The sequence below is a fragment of the Tribolium madens genome, unplaced genomic scaffold, assembly GCF_015345945.1.
Source record: "Tribolium madens isolate multiple individuals breed KSU strain unplaced genomic scaffold, Tmad_KSU_1.1 Scaffold_91;HRSCAF=231;Tcas5.2_LG7, whole genome shotgun sequence".
Taxonomy (NCBI): Eukaryota; Metazoa; Arthropoda; class Insecta; order Coleoptera; family Tenebrionidae; genus Tribolium; species Tribolium madens.
In genome coordinates this window covers 13,977,542-13,992,414 of record NW_025401063.1, presented here as the reverse complement: position 1 = coordinate 13,992,414, position 14,873 = coordinate 13,977,542, and the positions used below count along the sequence as shown (strand labels likewise).

Below are 14,873 nucleotides of genomic sequence, written 5' to 3'. Positions count from 1 at the left end.
AATTGATTATTTCAATTTAACAACTTCTCCTGGCGATTCGTTTATACAGGCGTACAATAAATTATTGGTACAACACAAAATTTGATGATAATCCTTATTTGTTACTGCAACAAAAATTACTTTTTTAATAGATGGGAAAAACGTATCCCCATGTTTAGTAAGAACACAATCATTTATAGGGTTTATTAATGAATATTAAATGTCAATATGGCTAAAATAAAAAAGTACCTATTTTATACAGAGTGGTTCATTATAATACTATAAGCTTGATGACCTACTTTAAATATAACCCAAAATGCAGTATCCACATAATACTAGGTATATTTAAAAGGACATTCTTGTCGGAATGGTCTGATAATGTATGACGTTTTTTCTAGTATCCACAACATAATTATAGGTTGAATTATAGAATCAAATTCCCAGTGATTAATATGTTACTTGGCGGATTTTATAAGAATCGCCCTGTATTTATAAGATAAAATCAACAGATTAATTTTCCAAATGAAAACACGGTAGGACAAATTAATTATCAGACGTTGATACAGCTAAATCCAGCAACCCAAGTTATTTCTTGCCTTAGTCCACTTTATTTATTATGAGCTATAACTCTGAAACCTCCCATTACCACACAAAGTAATTTAGAAAGGATATGTTAGAGGCTGAAAGTTTCAGAAGTGGCTCTTTCAGTACAGCTTTTGTAAAACTTATGTGTCAATCGCTCATTTTATACTATTGTCTTACCAGTGTGTGTTGATGTGTTTACGTATGTTATCTCATTCGTTTCAATTGCACAATCTCTATGTATATATTTCTATATTAGTTTCAGTATAAATGTTTGTGTTATATAAACTATAAGCCGAGTGTTTGATAGAGATTCGATACATACCTTGCTAAAGGCAACGCTAACTCTATTGTCAGTTTGACCCAAAGCTTTTGGTTGTACAGGAAACGTTTGAAAATCAATTGATATTATTTATTCCTTTGTTCAAGTCGAAACACATCCCTTGCTTTTCCCCAAAATAGTTTTGTTGCTACAAAAATTAATTAAAATGGTGCGATTCATTAAAACAAAATTATGGATAAACATTTTAATAAAAAAAAACATGGAAATCACAATCAAATCTGTTTTTCATAAAATTACAAATCTAGGTTTATTCACTAAACAGAGTACAAGTCTCATTGCGGTTTGTTAAAACAATGTTGAATTAGGTTTGCGCTTCGCTTAAAATTTAATAACGTTTGCTAGATTCCGGAAAAATAGCTTAGACGACGGCTCCCGAATTCACGATTGGATTGTTTCTTCCTCTTGCAATCATATACGACATTGCAAAAATAAAAAAAAATAATTCTTTGTTCGTTAAGACTTTTCAATTTCTCATTTCACACAATCGGATCAAATTTTAAAAGTAATATGTACTACAGTTATTATTAAATTGTTATAAAAATTGTAATATTTTAAATATCTTTGATAACGCCTTTAAATAATTTGAATAAAAAAATTAAACCTAACTTTCCACTACAGCGAAACTGATCTTCAAAGTTATGTTCCATCAATCTTAGCCTATGGTACAAGTAATAACATCGGTCTTCTTGTAACATGAAGCAGTTTAGACTACTAAAACACCTTCTTGACGTCAGAGTGTTTACTACTACTCTCTCTAAATAAGACACAAATTTAAATGTAAATTTGTCCAGGGCTCAAAAAAAAATTCCCACGAGTTTTCTGTCCACGGTATTCAAAACATGTTGGGTAGTTGCAACATAATATTGTTGATTTTTAAACTAATCAGAACACCCCAATTAAAACTTTTCGCAACAAGTTTGAATATTTGTATCGTTCGTTATATCACACAGTTACTGAGAAACTTTTCTGCTCGATGTGGGCTGCTCATCATTTCTTCTGGCGAAAAGTTATGTGAGCCAAGTTTGTTACATGAAACGAAGTTACCACTCGATCTTTCGCGGTCTCTAGCGAATTCAACTTATTTGACATTTATGAAGTAGTCCGACTCATTATTTTTTCCTCAACGACGAGAAAATTTCAGAGCATTATATTCAAATGCTTAAGATATTATGTTACAAAAATTTCAAATGCATCGATGTATATACACTATTTACGTACAAAATGTTTTACTGGTCCAAAAAAATTCATGTTGTTAAATGAACTACAATCAAACAAATAGTATATTAAAAAACAAGTTTATAAGGGTTGATTTGGCGCACGAATCCCAAGTTAAAAAACGAGCCGTAAGTGAGTTTTCTTTAGGATGAGTGCGCCAATGCCATTATAAAACGAGTATTTTATGCTATTTTTTCTAATTTGCGCCCCCTTTTTTCTTATTTTAATTAAAAAAATATATTTTTGTCGTCTACAGAATTTTGTGTTAGTTGGTATCGGTTGGTAACACTCGGCGCCCACCTGATTTTTTGAATCATTTCTGCCGCCTGTCATTAAAAATAAAATTTACAAATTATTAGTTATTATTGTTACAACATAATAATAATAAATAAAATATGAGCCAACAGAATTTAGTTTGCACTCCGCCCGATATTCGCGAAATTGTCGAAGCAACAACGCAAAATTTGTTACTTGACAAGTCAGAAGCGGCATACAAAAACTAAATAACCCTAAATACATTAAAGTACAGTGTGCTTTTATAGATAGCCATAAACAACTCCTACTGAGAGACGTTAATAAACGTATTATAAACGCAAATTAGAAAAACATTATTAAGGTTACTTGAAACAGAAGAGTTTATACATCAAAGAAAATCTTATATTATTAACATATCAAAAGATAAACTCAAAGCAAAACAGATATCTACTCGTTTTTCTTTTCATTTAAAACCTATTTTATTTTACCAGCGTTTTGTTATCATACAGTTATCAATTGAATCACTTTCGTAAGAGAACAGAATCTTTAGATTATCGGATCAAAACAAGTAAAATTAAATCGCTTACACAAACCGCACTAACATCATGAAAAATACATGGTTTGCTATTAGACTTTTTAATACATTTGTTATTTGTAACTTTGAAAACGTTTAAATTAAAAAAAAAGTGTTTGTCAAACATTCATCTTTAAAAAATTTTGGATTATCAATAAATCATAAACCATAAAACCGAATAACAACGTTACTTTACTTACCGACATAGTGTGTTGTAATCAATTGATTTCGGCGAGCGTGTATCTATAATCACAAGTTCGTGTGATTTTAGTTGGAACTGTTCTAATGCAGCGTCTTCAGAACTGACGACAGTCACTTCGAATCCGAGTTTTTCCGCCGCTCTTGTTTGAGTATCTACAACGGCATCTTGTTGGGTAAAAACTAGCAGTAACTGTAAAATCAAACAAAAAATTGTCGATGATAAAAATAGAAGTGTTTAATAATGCTAAACATCATCTCCGAGTATAGACTCAGAAACATATTGGGTATTTGCTTTTCCAAATATGCATTTGGATTATATTTATGTTCGGACGCTAAAACTTCAAAATCATTCGCCTCTATTGTTCGTTCTATAATGCCCTTCATTATCCCCAATTTTAACTAAATCGATCATTAAACACATTTCCATAAACTCGTAAGTCTTGTTGATCGAATAATTTTGTAAACCCTTACCAAACTCTGCAATTTGCTAAAAGGCTACGTTTCACAATGAGCTAACATTAAAAGTGTTATTTTACGATTTAGCAGAAAAATAAATAGGTACCCAATTTAACAACACACGAATGGGGTGCAAAAATCATAAAATACCTTCGAATGTAAACAATCAATAGTGACTGTTATTACAAACAGATTTGCGATAATCACTTTTGAATGAGACTCAAATTGGCATTTCGAGCTTGCTATTGCACCAATAACAATACCTAATTGTAAATCGAAAAAAGCTTAGATTTTTGCAAGTTTTTTTATTATTGAGGATATACATACTTATTTGAAGTGTATTAAAATACCTACTCTTTTCATTTTAAAATAAAGAAATCAAATTAATGTATTATACAATACAGGTGATTCAAAAGTCTTGTAGCATCTCTTGGGTGGTGATACAACTGAGATAAAAGTTCCCATGACAAAAATTGTTTAACTCTTTTTTGACAAAATATAACTTTTTATTAAAGGTTAGATCTTTAGGTTAAAACTTTAGCCATTCAGATTATGGACTCTTGAAGACTTGGAGACTACAGATCTTGCAACATTAAAAAGATACCTATTGAAAAAGTCACCAATTAGTGTCTTATAGTGTACGAAACATTTAACAAATGAGCATATTCTACAATAAATTAAATCCGACAACATTGGAAACGGTGTCTACATGATAATATGGAAATTATTAGTTCTGTTTTCTCAGAAACCAGTTTGAAAAATACCTGCATTCATTTTTATGCTTAAAGAAATGTGTTATCGACAATTGGTCCAACACTTTTAAATCACCAAAATACCCTGTAATCCTGTATCTTAACTAAAAATTTAATCCAAACTACCAGTAATATGTTGCAAATTATATAATTTTTGACTGTCATAGAATTAAAAAAATAACAAAATTAGAAATATACAGGGTGTTTACAGTCTTGGAGTTGAAAATTGACCTGGTAATAGAAGAGTACAGAAATACTGTGACCGAGAAAAAAACTCACACAATTGTTATTATCAAGAATGTTATTTAAATCCAAGATATTGGTACACGGTTTGAGGGTCACTGGAATTATTTCTTTGTTCAGATAAAATTGTATTGTTGCAACAGATAAAAAAATCGTATCCATGACAATGAAAGAGAAAAGTCACTTCATAGTTTTGACACTGTCATCATTTGATTTGCTTTTGCTTTCGTTTTTATCAAAATTCGAAGATCTTCTGTTTAATATCTTTCAGCGAATGGTTTCCAATATGTTTGATTCGTTTTTCTTAATTTTTCTCCAAATTTATAAACATGTATGGCAAAATATTAAAATAATAAATTGGTTGTCGTGATTATGATTTATGGTGAAACACAACGTAATGATACTAATGGCCATTGTTGCAGCCGAAGCAGCAGTTCTCAAACAAATAGTGTAAAATGAATAATTTCCTTTAACAACGTGAATTTTTGTTTTATGTAGCGTATTAGTTTTCTTCTACCGTGAATATCATCTCATTTAAATTTCAACCTCAAGACTGTAAACACCCTGTATAGAGGATGTTCCGTTTTTATTGTTACAAATTCAAGCAGGTGATAGAATATTTAATTTTAAGATAAAAGTTTCCTATGAACATGTATCGAAAAATATTAAACAAGGAAACTACATCCCCTGAAAAGGGTACCATCCTTTAATGGATTTTTTCCAATATTTCAGCAACCATTGTAGATAAAATTACAAAATTTGGTGCAACTGATAACCTTTACACAACAACAAAATTCAAACGAATTCAAAAATAAAATGTTAAATTTTGTACTCAGGGGCGTCCTAAACTGGGGGGGTTTATATTAAAAGTACCCTAATTATTTGGGCTGTTGGTTCTTGCCTCTTTCAGCCACTAAATTCTAAATTTTCGATACAACTACCGTTTTTGAGTAAAATCAGTTTACAATTTGTCTTACAGACAATAAAGAGGATAAACATAAAAAAATAAATTTGTTTCACCGTTTAAGACGCCCGTGACTTAACATTTCGAAACTGATCTTTGAATTCGTTCAGGGGTTTAAAAGTTATCGGCTGTATCAACTTTTGTAATTTTATCTATTCTGCTATAGAGGGAAAACCCAATTAAAAAACGCATTTCTCTCAGGGGGTGTAACTCGCTTACGTAACACTTTTTGATATATGTTCATAGGAAACTTTTGTCTTATCACCTGTTTAAATTTGTAACAATAAAAACGGAACAACCTGTATACTTGTAAATTAAAATTGTAATCATTTGTTCTGTCGAATGACTCGAATGCATTCAGTAACTTCTAATAATACGTTTCTTTCCTTTAAAAATAAATAAATACTTGCCTTTGGAGGTGTTCTAGTCGGCGGCAACAAAAAACCGTATTTGATTTCCTGAGGTCCTCTCTGAAACAAATACAAACACTGAATTATTTTGTATATTGTAAATATATTGTAAATATGTATGTAATTATATATTTACGGGTCGGTTTATAGAAAGTAAGTTAACTTGTATACTTTGTATATAAAGTCAAATTAATCTCGAATCAAAATTTAATTGCAATTAAAAATGTTATTTAAATCAGTTCTAAAATATTTATAAAACGCGACATAAAATTTATATGAATGTCCCAGAAATAACTGAAAACTACATACAGTATGTCCCCGAATTGGGTTTACAAGAGGAAACAATTTTTTATCTTCGATTTTACGCCAAAACTGCAAAGGAAAAACATTTTTTGCTTCACCTGAGACGAGCAAATCTGTACGTAAAGTAGATTTCATTGAAATTGGCATAATAGGTGGCTATGGAATTTCCTATTTAAGTTTGTAGCCCTGCGCATGTCCCTGATATAATAGCTACTGGGGTTTTTGTTTTTCTTTGATTACTTACCTACATGGTTTATTGAACTGACATGACTGACATTTGTATTCGTTTTTTCACTGTTTTCGTTGCTTGTTCGTTATTCCCACTATTTTTTCAAATTATAATCAAAAGTAGTTCTCTTCAGAACCCCAGATTTAAGGTACACGCTAAGGTATGTTTGAAAATATAATCAATTTCTTTTTGTTGTTCCTGTTTTAGGCATTTTAGGTGGAATGGAATCAAATATACCAATTTGAATTTGAATTTATCCACGGCAAAACACGATTTTTCAAGCTTCGGTACGGGAGGCTTCATTTTGTACAGATTTCCACTCCGATCGCAACAACTTTACCATTGTTTAAAAATTCACAATTTTGTCCTACATTTCTAATGAAAAAATCCAAACCCCTTTTGGCTGCAACTTTCACGGAAAACAAATTGTGTTTCTTCTCCGGTGTGAATGAAACGTATTTTGAAATTTCAAGAAGCCATTTGTTATCAACGAAAGTCTATATTTTCTCCAAAGCAAATAGTGTATGTTTTTGGTGTCAAAACTACACCTACAAAGGGATGAAACTTTTTATGGAGAAAAACTCTCTCTGAAAACCTTTGAAAGAGGGTTCTTTAAAAATAAAATTTTAACCATCTTAACCTCACTTTTTTTAGTGACAAATTTAGTTCCTTAATTGTAAAGCCTTTTTCACATTTAAAGCGCAGTTTACACAATCAGCCTACTGTTATGCCAATTTAAATGAAATGGATTATAGTAAAACTTCATTATTCTGATTCAGTGAAAAGAAAAGTTAATTTTTCTCTTCATTTTGGACTTGGAATAATTTTTCTCTGCTATCCTATCACATTGACGGTTTTATTTACCTGACAAGTATATGTCACTTTGACAATTAATTTATTACTTAAATAATGATAGTTCTTGTTAAAAATGCTTTGGTTTTTATCTTAAAGCTGTTTCGTTGAGTTGCTATTTAATTATGTTTTTCACAAACATGTTATTTAACTTGCGTAAACTCATTTGTCAAAATAATAAAACCGCCAATGTGATATAGGACTTAAAAAGCAGAGAAAAATTATTTTATTCTTCGACACTGTCAAAATTTACGGTTTTTCACCCGTGTAAGGAAGTTTTGACAACTGTTTGGCATTTCTCAATACAAAACGTCAAATTATTTTTAACAGATTTAAAGCAAGTTTAAGCCTTGTTGACTCTAATTCGAAGAATAAAACATTGTATTCCACTCGTATGAGTGTAAATCGGACGCTTTATTCCACCTCGTGGATGGTAAACCACTCGTTACACTCGTGGTTTAAATCCACTCGGTCAAATAAAGAGTCCGATTTACACTCAAACTCGTCGAATAAATAACTATTAAGTCCAAAATCAAGATAAAACTGGACTTTTCTTTCTACTGAGTTAGAATAATGAAGTTTTAATTACAGATTTACTGGTTTCAAGTAAAGCAATTTTTTTTTTCTTTTGAAGTTTTGGCGTAAAATCAAAGATACAATTTTTTTTCCTCTTGTAAACCCAATCCGGGGACATACTGTATAATCCATTCGGTTATTTTTTTTCGAATAAAGAGTAGCTGTGATTTGTTTTTTGTTTGCAAGTTGGACACACTGTATGAAGAAAATTTGGTTTCTTGTTAGTGTCATAAAATCAGAACCATGTTGTCCAATTTATATTTTTTGAAGTTGAAAGAATTAATTTTTTATAAAAAAGTTATTAAAAAAAATGTAAAAGTGGTAAAGAATCATATTAAAAGATGAAATTATTAATGAGAGAACAAGCCAAAATTTAAAATTGTATCGCCTTTTAAACAATGACAGTTAATGGCAATAATGACGATAATTTCAGACTTGGAAAGTTCTTTACCTTTTTGCACTAAATATCTGTTAGAGGTCTGCCAGTTCGTTGATTTCTCCCATTGTTACAACCTAGTTTATTGTTTATTTATTTTATTGTATTTTGGTCCTATTCTTATTTTAAACGAACCAATCATATCATTGCATTATATTTTTGAATGAACCCAAAAATCTAAAGTGATTGTTTTTTAAATTATTACAATGGCCGGACTTTAAACGACCAGTCACAAAGCTTACAACTTTTACAACAACAGTTCTTACGTCTTAAATCATCTATTCAGTTCATTATTGAATTTTTGAATCTAATTAATTTACAAATAGAGTGCGATATTTGCCAGCGAATATCTCAAAAACTAATTAAAATACAAAAAACCCGAAAAAAATTTCTTGTAAAAAAATTTAAGCTCTAATTATGACATAACCATTTTCTTCGTAACACGCACCGATTTCGGGATGTAAGTTAAAACGCATACTTCTTGGGGGCCCAGAGGGACACATGAGTTCTCCAAGAACACAAAGCTTTTAGTATATTTTTCTCCAAACTTACTGAAATGCAGCCCTGAAGTCAAAAATTCTATTCCCGACCATGCATTCTACAACTTGTTTGTTGACTAGATTTGTTATTTAAATTTCATCTTTAGAAGTAATTACTAGTCACTTTTTCAATAAACCACAAATAAAAATTAAAAAATTTAAACATAATTATTCTAGTCGTTTTATCTTCTAATTTGTATATACCAAATTGAGTGCGGATTAATTTAGACGTCACAACGGCTCTACTTAATGGTAGTTGTAAATATTGAAGGGTCTAGAGAAAAAACGAAGAAGGTTCAACGGTATCTGTTTAGGTGTTCGTTGAGTGCGGATGTCTTTTACTGAACATTGCTGTGTCTCTTTCGGGACTTTTAGAGAAATTTTTTGGTGTTATGGGGACTTCGAAAATTTTTGTCATTCAAAAAAAATCATCCTGGAGCATCCGGGAATTATTTTATTTTCTATAGTTTGCAACTAATTTTTCCCAACTGAAGAAAAGTTGTGATTGAGTCGGGACATCATAACTACAAGTTGAAAGAGAGAAAACGTAGTGTAGGTAGCATAAGCAGTAAAAGGTCGAGAGTTGAAGACGATAGCGATGAAAAGGATGACGATTTTTTACAAATTAAAGAAATTAAGAAGAATTTGAAGAGAGCCCTCTTCAATGAAACGAATAAATGTAAGAAGGAAACCACATATCAGATATTGGCAAAATTTGAAAACCTTGAACAAGTTACCATGACACTAATGAATGAAAATATGCAAGGGCGTGTTAAGGAGCTGAAAAATAATAGCCCATAATAGGCGAAATTGAAGTTAAAGTTGGAACAGACGTTAAAATAACTAAGCCAATGCCGAAAAGTTACGCAATCGTGGTCAAAGGTAAAAGTGATGAAGAAGACGCCCTTAAAATCAAATAAAAATTATCTGATGCCAAAGTACACGCGGTCAGACAGTCGAGGGCAGGTGGGTTAATTATAGAGACCAGAACTGCAAAGAATTTGAATAAAGAAAAACAACAGATTACGGAGCAAAAACAAGATTGGAGGACTGGCCAATGGAAGACGCTAAAAGGAGAGCACCTACACTAATGTTACGTATATATGATGTATCCGTTAGTTTTGATAACGATGATTTCATAAATAAAAATTTATAACATGAACTTGTCAAAAATTACGAAAAAGGAATTTGTCAAAGGGGTAAGGCCAATAAGTAAATGGAATTCTAAGAAAAAAAAGGATTGGAAGAAAATACTAATTTCGGTATCGGAACGAATTTACGGATGGGTATTGGAAGAAGGTAGAGTATATGTTGGGTGGCCTAGCCTCAAAGCAAAAGGATGGTTTAGTATTTTAAGATGTTTCAGATGTTATGAATTCGGGCATAGTATCCAGAATTGTGAGGCTCGTAAGACAGTGTGCAAAAAGTGTAGTGAAGGAATTTAAAAAGACTATCGAGATTGACAGAAGCTGCAAAAAAGTAGGAAAGAATTTGGACACTCGGTGTCGGTCAACTGTCCTGAGTCCTTGAAGAGGCACACTCTGGATAGCTAAGATAAGATTAGAAATCCAGTAATGTTGCTTGCACAATTAAACTGGTAAAGGAGTTATAATATATGTGTGATTTTGGAGTGTAGGAAAAAAAAAGAGGTAGGGAAAAGGAAACCAAGGGTAAAATCCTTGAAAATTTCATGACATTAGAGAAGTTTGGTGTGGTAAACCAACTCAACGAAATGTTTACGTTTAGTGGTCCGAGAGGAGAGTCAGACGTTGACGTCACAATTGCCAATAAAAAGTGGATAGACTTGTATGTTACGAATTCGGAAGAGAAACAGCAGAAGGGGTGTAGCAATCATAACCACGCCAAAAAGATTAATACAAAAGAGTCCTGGCTCATTATAAAAAACGAATTAAAACGTTAAGTTCCAAAAATAGCAAGAGCTAGTGAGTACAATTGGCGCCACCGACCAGTGGTGGGAGTTTATAAAATATGTGGAGGGGGATTAAAGAACATGATCAAATAGGGCGGAATTGCGACTAAGCCCTAGAGAGACATTGTTGCGATGAGCCATGGACGAAGAATGGGAAGTAAATGCGAGTGTTGGGAGAATAAACGAGAAAAAAACCCAGGAATAGATGAGATGGAGTGCGGTCCTCATACATATAAAAGAAGTTGGGTGTCTGGAGTTTGGGTTATGGAAAAGTTATTTTTGTGACAGGAAGGTGTGTGTCGTAGACCAAGAAAATGGACACAAGTAAAGAAAGGATGCCCTCAAGGGTCTATACATGGTCCAACGGTGTTTAATGAAGTATGTTTAAACGAAGGAAAATAATGAGCGTAGAGTAGTGTAAAATTGAAAAGGTTCCTGAGACAGAAGTCGGTGTTGGTGAAGTGCGAAGGCAATAGTACCGACATTGAAAATTAATAAATAGAATTAAAAGAGTATCTGTGGGCTTATGACCTGCACTAACAACATACATTCTACATTCTATAAGCTCGTAGATTACATAAAAAATGGCATTTGAATATACTGCCACAAGAGAAGAATCATGACGGTTCTGTCTAGTTAATGTCTGATTCTTTATAGAACAGAAACTCGACTGGTCATTTAAATTATTGAAACAAACATTATAACAAAAACGGCTTAACTAATAGTCACAAATGTTTAAGTTCTTTTCACTTTTCTCAAAAACTTTAAAAATAAACTCTCATCGTTTTTCCCCTGCACCCTTCATTTAATATTTAGAACATGGATTATCAAAAAATCAGAAAATATGCAATAAGCACGGAATTATACAAAAAATAATTTAAAAACCTTCTTTTTTGCAACAATAACTTGCGGAACAAATCTGTCATTCAAGTTCACGTTACTCGTCGATTCAAGTTTGAGTCTATTTCCTCTCGCTCTCAAAACTTCCGCGACATTTTCCGCAGTTTCGTCCCAAACTTTCTCTTCATCTCTATTTACAAGATTTCCAGTAGATGCAATCTGCGAGAATACTCTCAAACCGAATTCTCTAGCCTCCGGATCTGTAAATCTCCGACTCACAGATCTCACAGTCCTTTCGAATGGTTCTTCCACGTACTTAACATTAACAGCGGAATGAAGGCGTTTTACAGTACGTTTTGGTTTGACCAAACTCTTATCAATTGAAGTTCCCGCTTCCTTGGTCTCGGTAGTGGCGACATGAACCGTTTTGGCGTCACCCATTTGTTCTGCCACGTCGTGGTTTTTTATAATAGAAAGCTGAATAGGAATTTTGTCTTCGGATTCTACAGAAATTCGCGGATGCTCTATCTCTTTATTTATAATGTTTGTGGCTGTTGATGAAACGTTCCTTACGCCCCCGCAACACTTCAACAAACACTTTCCTTTTGAACACATTTATAGACCACAGGCATTTCAACTGGGTATTTGCCCGCCACAAAAGCTTTAACCGAGAGGATTTTACTGACTACTACGTCATTCTGACAGCTTTGCTTTGCTAATTGATGACATTTTAAATGACTAGATTGAGGTAACGCCAATAACAAAAAGAAGCACATATAAAATAACTCTTGCTTTATCCGAAAGCTTCATTCCAAAGTTTTTATAATAGTGGTTGATTGAGAAAAGTAAATTTCACTTTTTTTGCTAATAATTTTGCAAAATAATTTTGGCTTAAATTTAATCATTAAAGGTAAAGAGTAGTGATTCTAACTACATATGTCTACTTCATTTTTTATTTTTCCTAAATATGTACCTCAATAGATAAAAATATTAGCGCTCAATTTGAGTAAAATAAAAATTACTCCTAAAACATTGCTTGTCGACAGAGTTTAATTTACTTTTTCAGTTGCCAAAAATAACACCAACCATCGACTTAAGTATCGAGTTGTGATTCTTGACGCTCTTCCTCCTAGCAGTATTGATAACGTCCGTCTCAAAATGGATAGTTTTTCTCCTTTGATAAAGTCCATTGTTAGTATCACTACTTTCCCCAACCCTCGTTGCACCTTCGCCACATAAACCACTAAAACACCACCAACTGCCATCTTGAACTTGTTTTTTCTTTTGGCTGAGTGAAGTGTGATTATTCTGCAGTGTATTGCCGCAATATTTGCACGTAGAAGTCATTTTTTCACGACTTTAGAACACTTGACGACGACAAATCGTCCAACAAATTTATTATATTTAAGAATAAATGATGTGTGTCGTTATCAGTTTGATTAGATAAACGATATTTAGAGGTACTTAGTATTACTGATGCGAGACTAACTTCGAAAACATTGATATTAAAAGTTTGTTATTAAAAGTGATTGCGTTTATGGTGGCCATGATTAATAGTAGTATTAGCTTTGTACATTATTGCTTGTAAATGATTATGTAAATTGTGAAATTGATGAATTTAATAAGTTGTTTTATCCAAAATTTGGTGGTTTAACAAGCGAATCTCGTATTTTAACCAAAATTTAATAAGAAAGGACATTATCTTTACAAGAATAATGACTTAATTAGTTAAGAACAGTACAATTATTTCGACAAAACTCTGATGAATTAATTGGATAAAATACAAGTGCATAATTATTTTTTTTATAAAAGTAGGTATATATCTTGACCTTCCTTATTAAAACTAGCACTGCAAATAAAAATAAATTATAATTGGATATTCTTGTTAAATTAAATATTATACTATATTTTTTGTACCTACATACAAGTCTTATTTTTCCTGAAATGTCGTATTTTAGAAATTTCATTGTTAAAAATCAAAAAATGTTTTTGATTTTTTTTTAATTTGTAAAAAAATTTAAAAAACAATACTTACTTAAATAAAAGACAAATGAAAAATGTTTATTTTATATTCCACTAACATTCCATTTTATTTTTCCACTGGTTTATACAATTTTTGTACAAACTTACAGATTCACACTTGAACAACACTTCAGTTGTTGTTTATTAAAAAACCTGAAAGATTAATCGAAAAGTTCTAAGCTGAACATCCTGTATTAAGTTATTAACGCTTACGCACACTGATGACTAGTGAGTCAGTAGCAAAATTTTACGAGCTAAGATTGAATATAAGTTTTCAAATAATTGAGCAGATTTTCAGGGGGGACGCGGCGCTATAGATCTGCTACAATTGACAATAATAGAAAAGATACGAAAAATGGGTATATTGTTGCAACATTTTTTTTGTTGTGTTAGCGTCAAAGCCATTCCTTCCTTTGTTGAAAAAGTGAAAACGAACAATCCTACTTTATTCACGACTCAATAACTTTATACAAGCCTAATTGACATAACCTGTACCGACATTACAACATTTAAAGTTATACGAGGTGAAATCGAAAAAAGTGCACAAAAAAGGAGTAACTCCTTTATATAACAGGATATAAAAAAACTGCAAATTTGAGCAAACTATTAAAAGCGGCTCCCATTCTCTCCCTTTCCGCACTAACCAACACTTATGCACTCGATAGTACCTGCGTTAGGCGTCGCAATTGGGATCCCTGAAGGGTGTTTTGCCCCACTCTTACAACCGACTAAAAATGAAACAATCAAGACACTCACGATGTCACTGTGCTTACGTTTTTAAATATGTGCACTTATTTCGATTTCACCCTGTATTTCGTATGCTACTTGCCGGTAAAGATTTCGATAATTTACGAAAAAAACTTGTACTACCTATCCTGTTTTTCCCTTAATCTGCATCTAAAATTTTGCAAAATTGTTTCATTATTAAGCACACTGTTTCATAAGAAAAAGTAAGTAATTGTTAATAACCTAGACTTTATTTACACCGAGAAAAGGAAAATCATTTGGTCGGAAAACAACAGCATACCTACCAAGGAAAATTCCCACGAAGCTTTTATGGGCCATTTTTCATTTAACAATCATTTGAATTTTTTGATTACTCATTGAAAAGCAGCAAACGCTCGAGCAGAGCTTTAACATTTTTTTTAACATTTTATGAGAAATAAGCGATT

The 14,873-nt window shown here is 31.9% G+C and overlaps 1 protein-coding gene across 9 annotated transcripts in view; it reads right to left on the bottom strand.

The window, feature by feature from the left end:
• Positions 1-14,873, bottom strand: part of LOC123012202 (high affinity cAMP-specific and IBMX-insensitive 3',5'-cyclic phosphodiesterase 8) — a 63,039-nt gene that overhangs the window by 12,372 nt on the left and 35,794 nt on the right. For 7 of the 9 annotated variants that reach the window (XM_044410067.1, XM_044410068.1, XM_044410069.1 and 4 more), the window contains 2 exons: positions 5,975-6,034; positions 3,149-3,339 (listed from right to left, as the gene is read on the bottom strand). In XM_044410067.1, the coding sequence (XP_044266002.1) occupies positions 3,149-3,339; positions 5,975-6,034 (251 nt within the window). Of the gene's footprint in view, positions 1-3,148; positions 3,340-5,974; positions 6,035-11,724; positions 12,382-12,765; positions 13,062-14,873 lie in introns of those variants that run through there. The other 2 variants (XM_044410066.1, XM_044410065.1) reach the window with 2 other exon arrangements.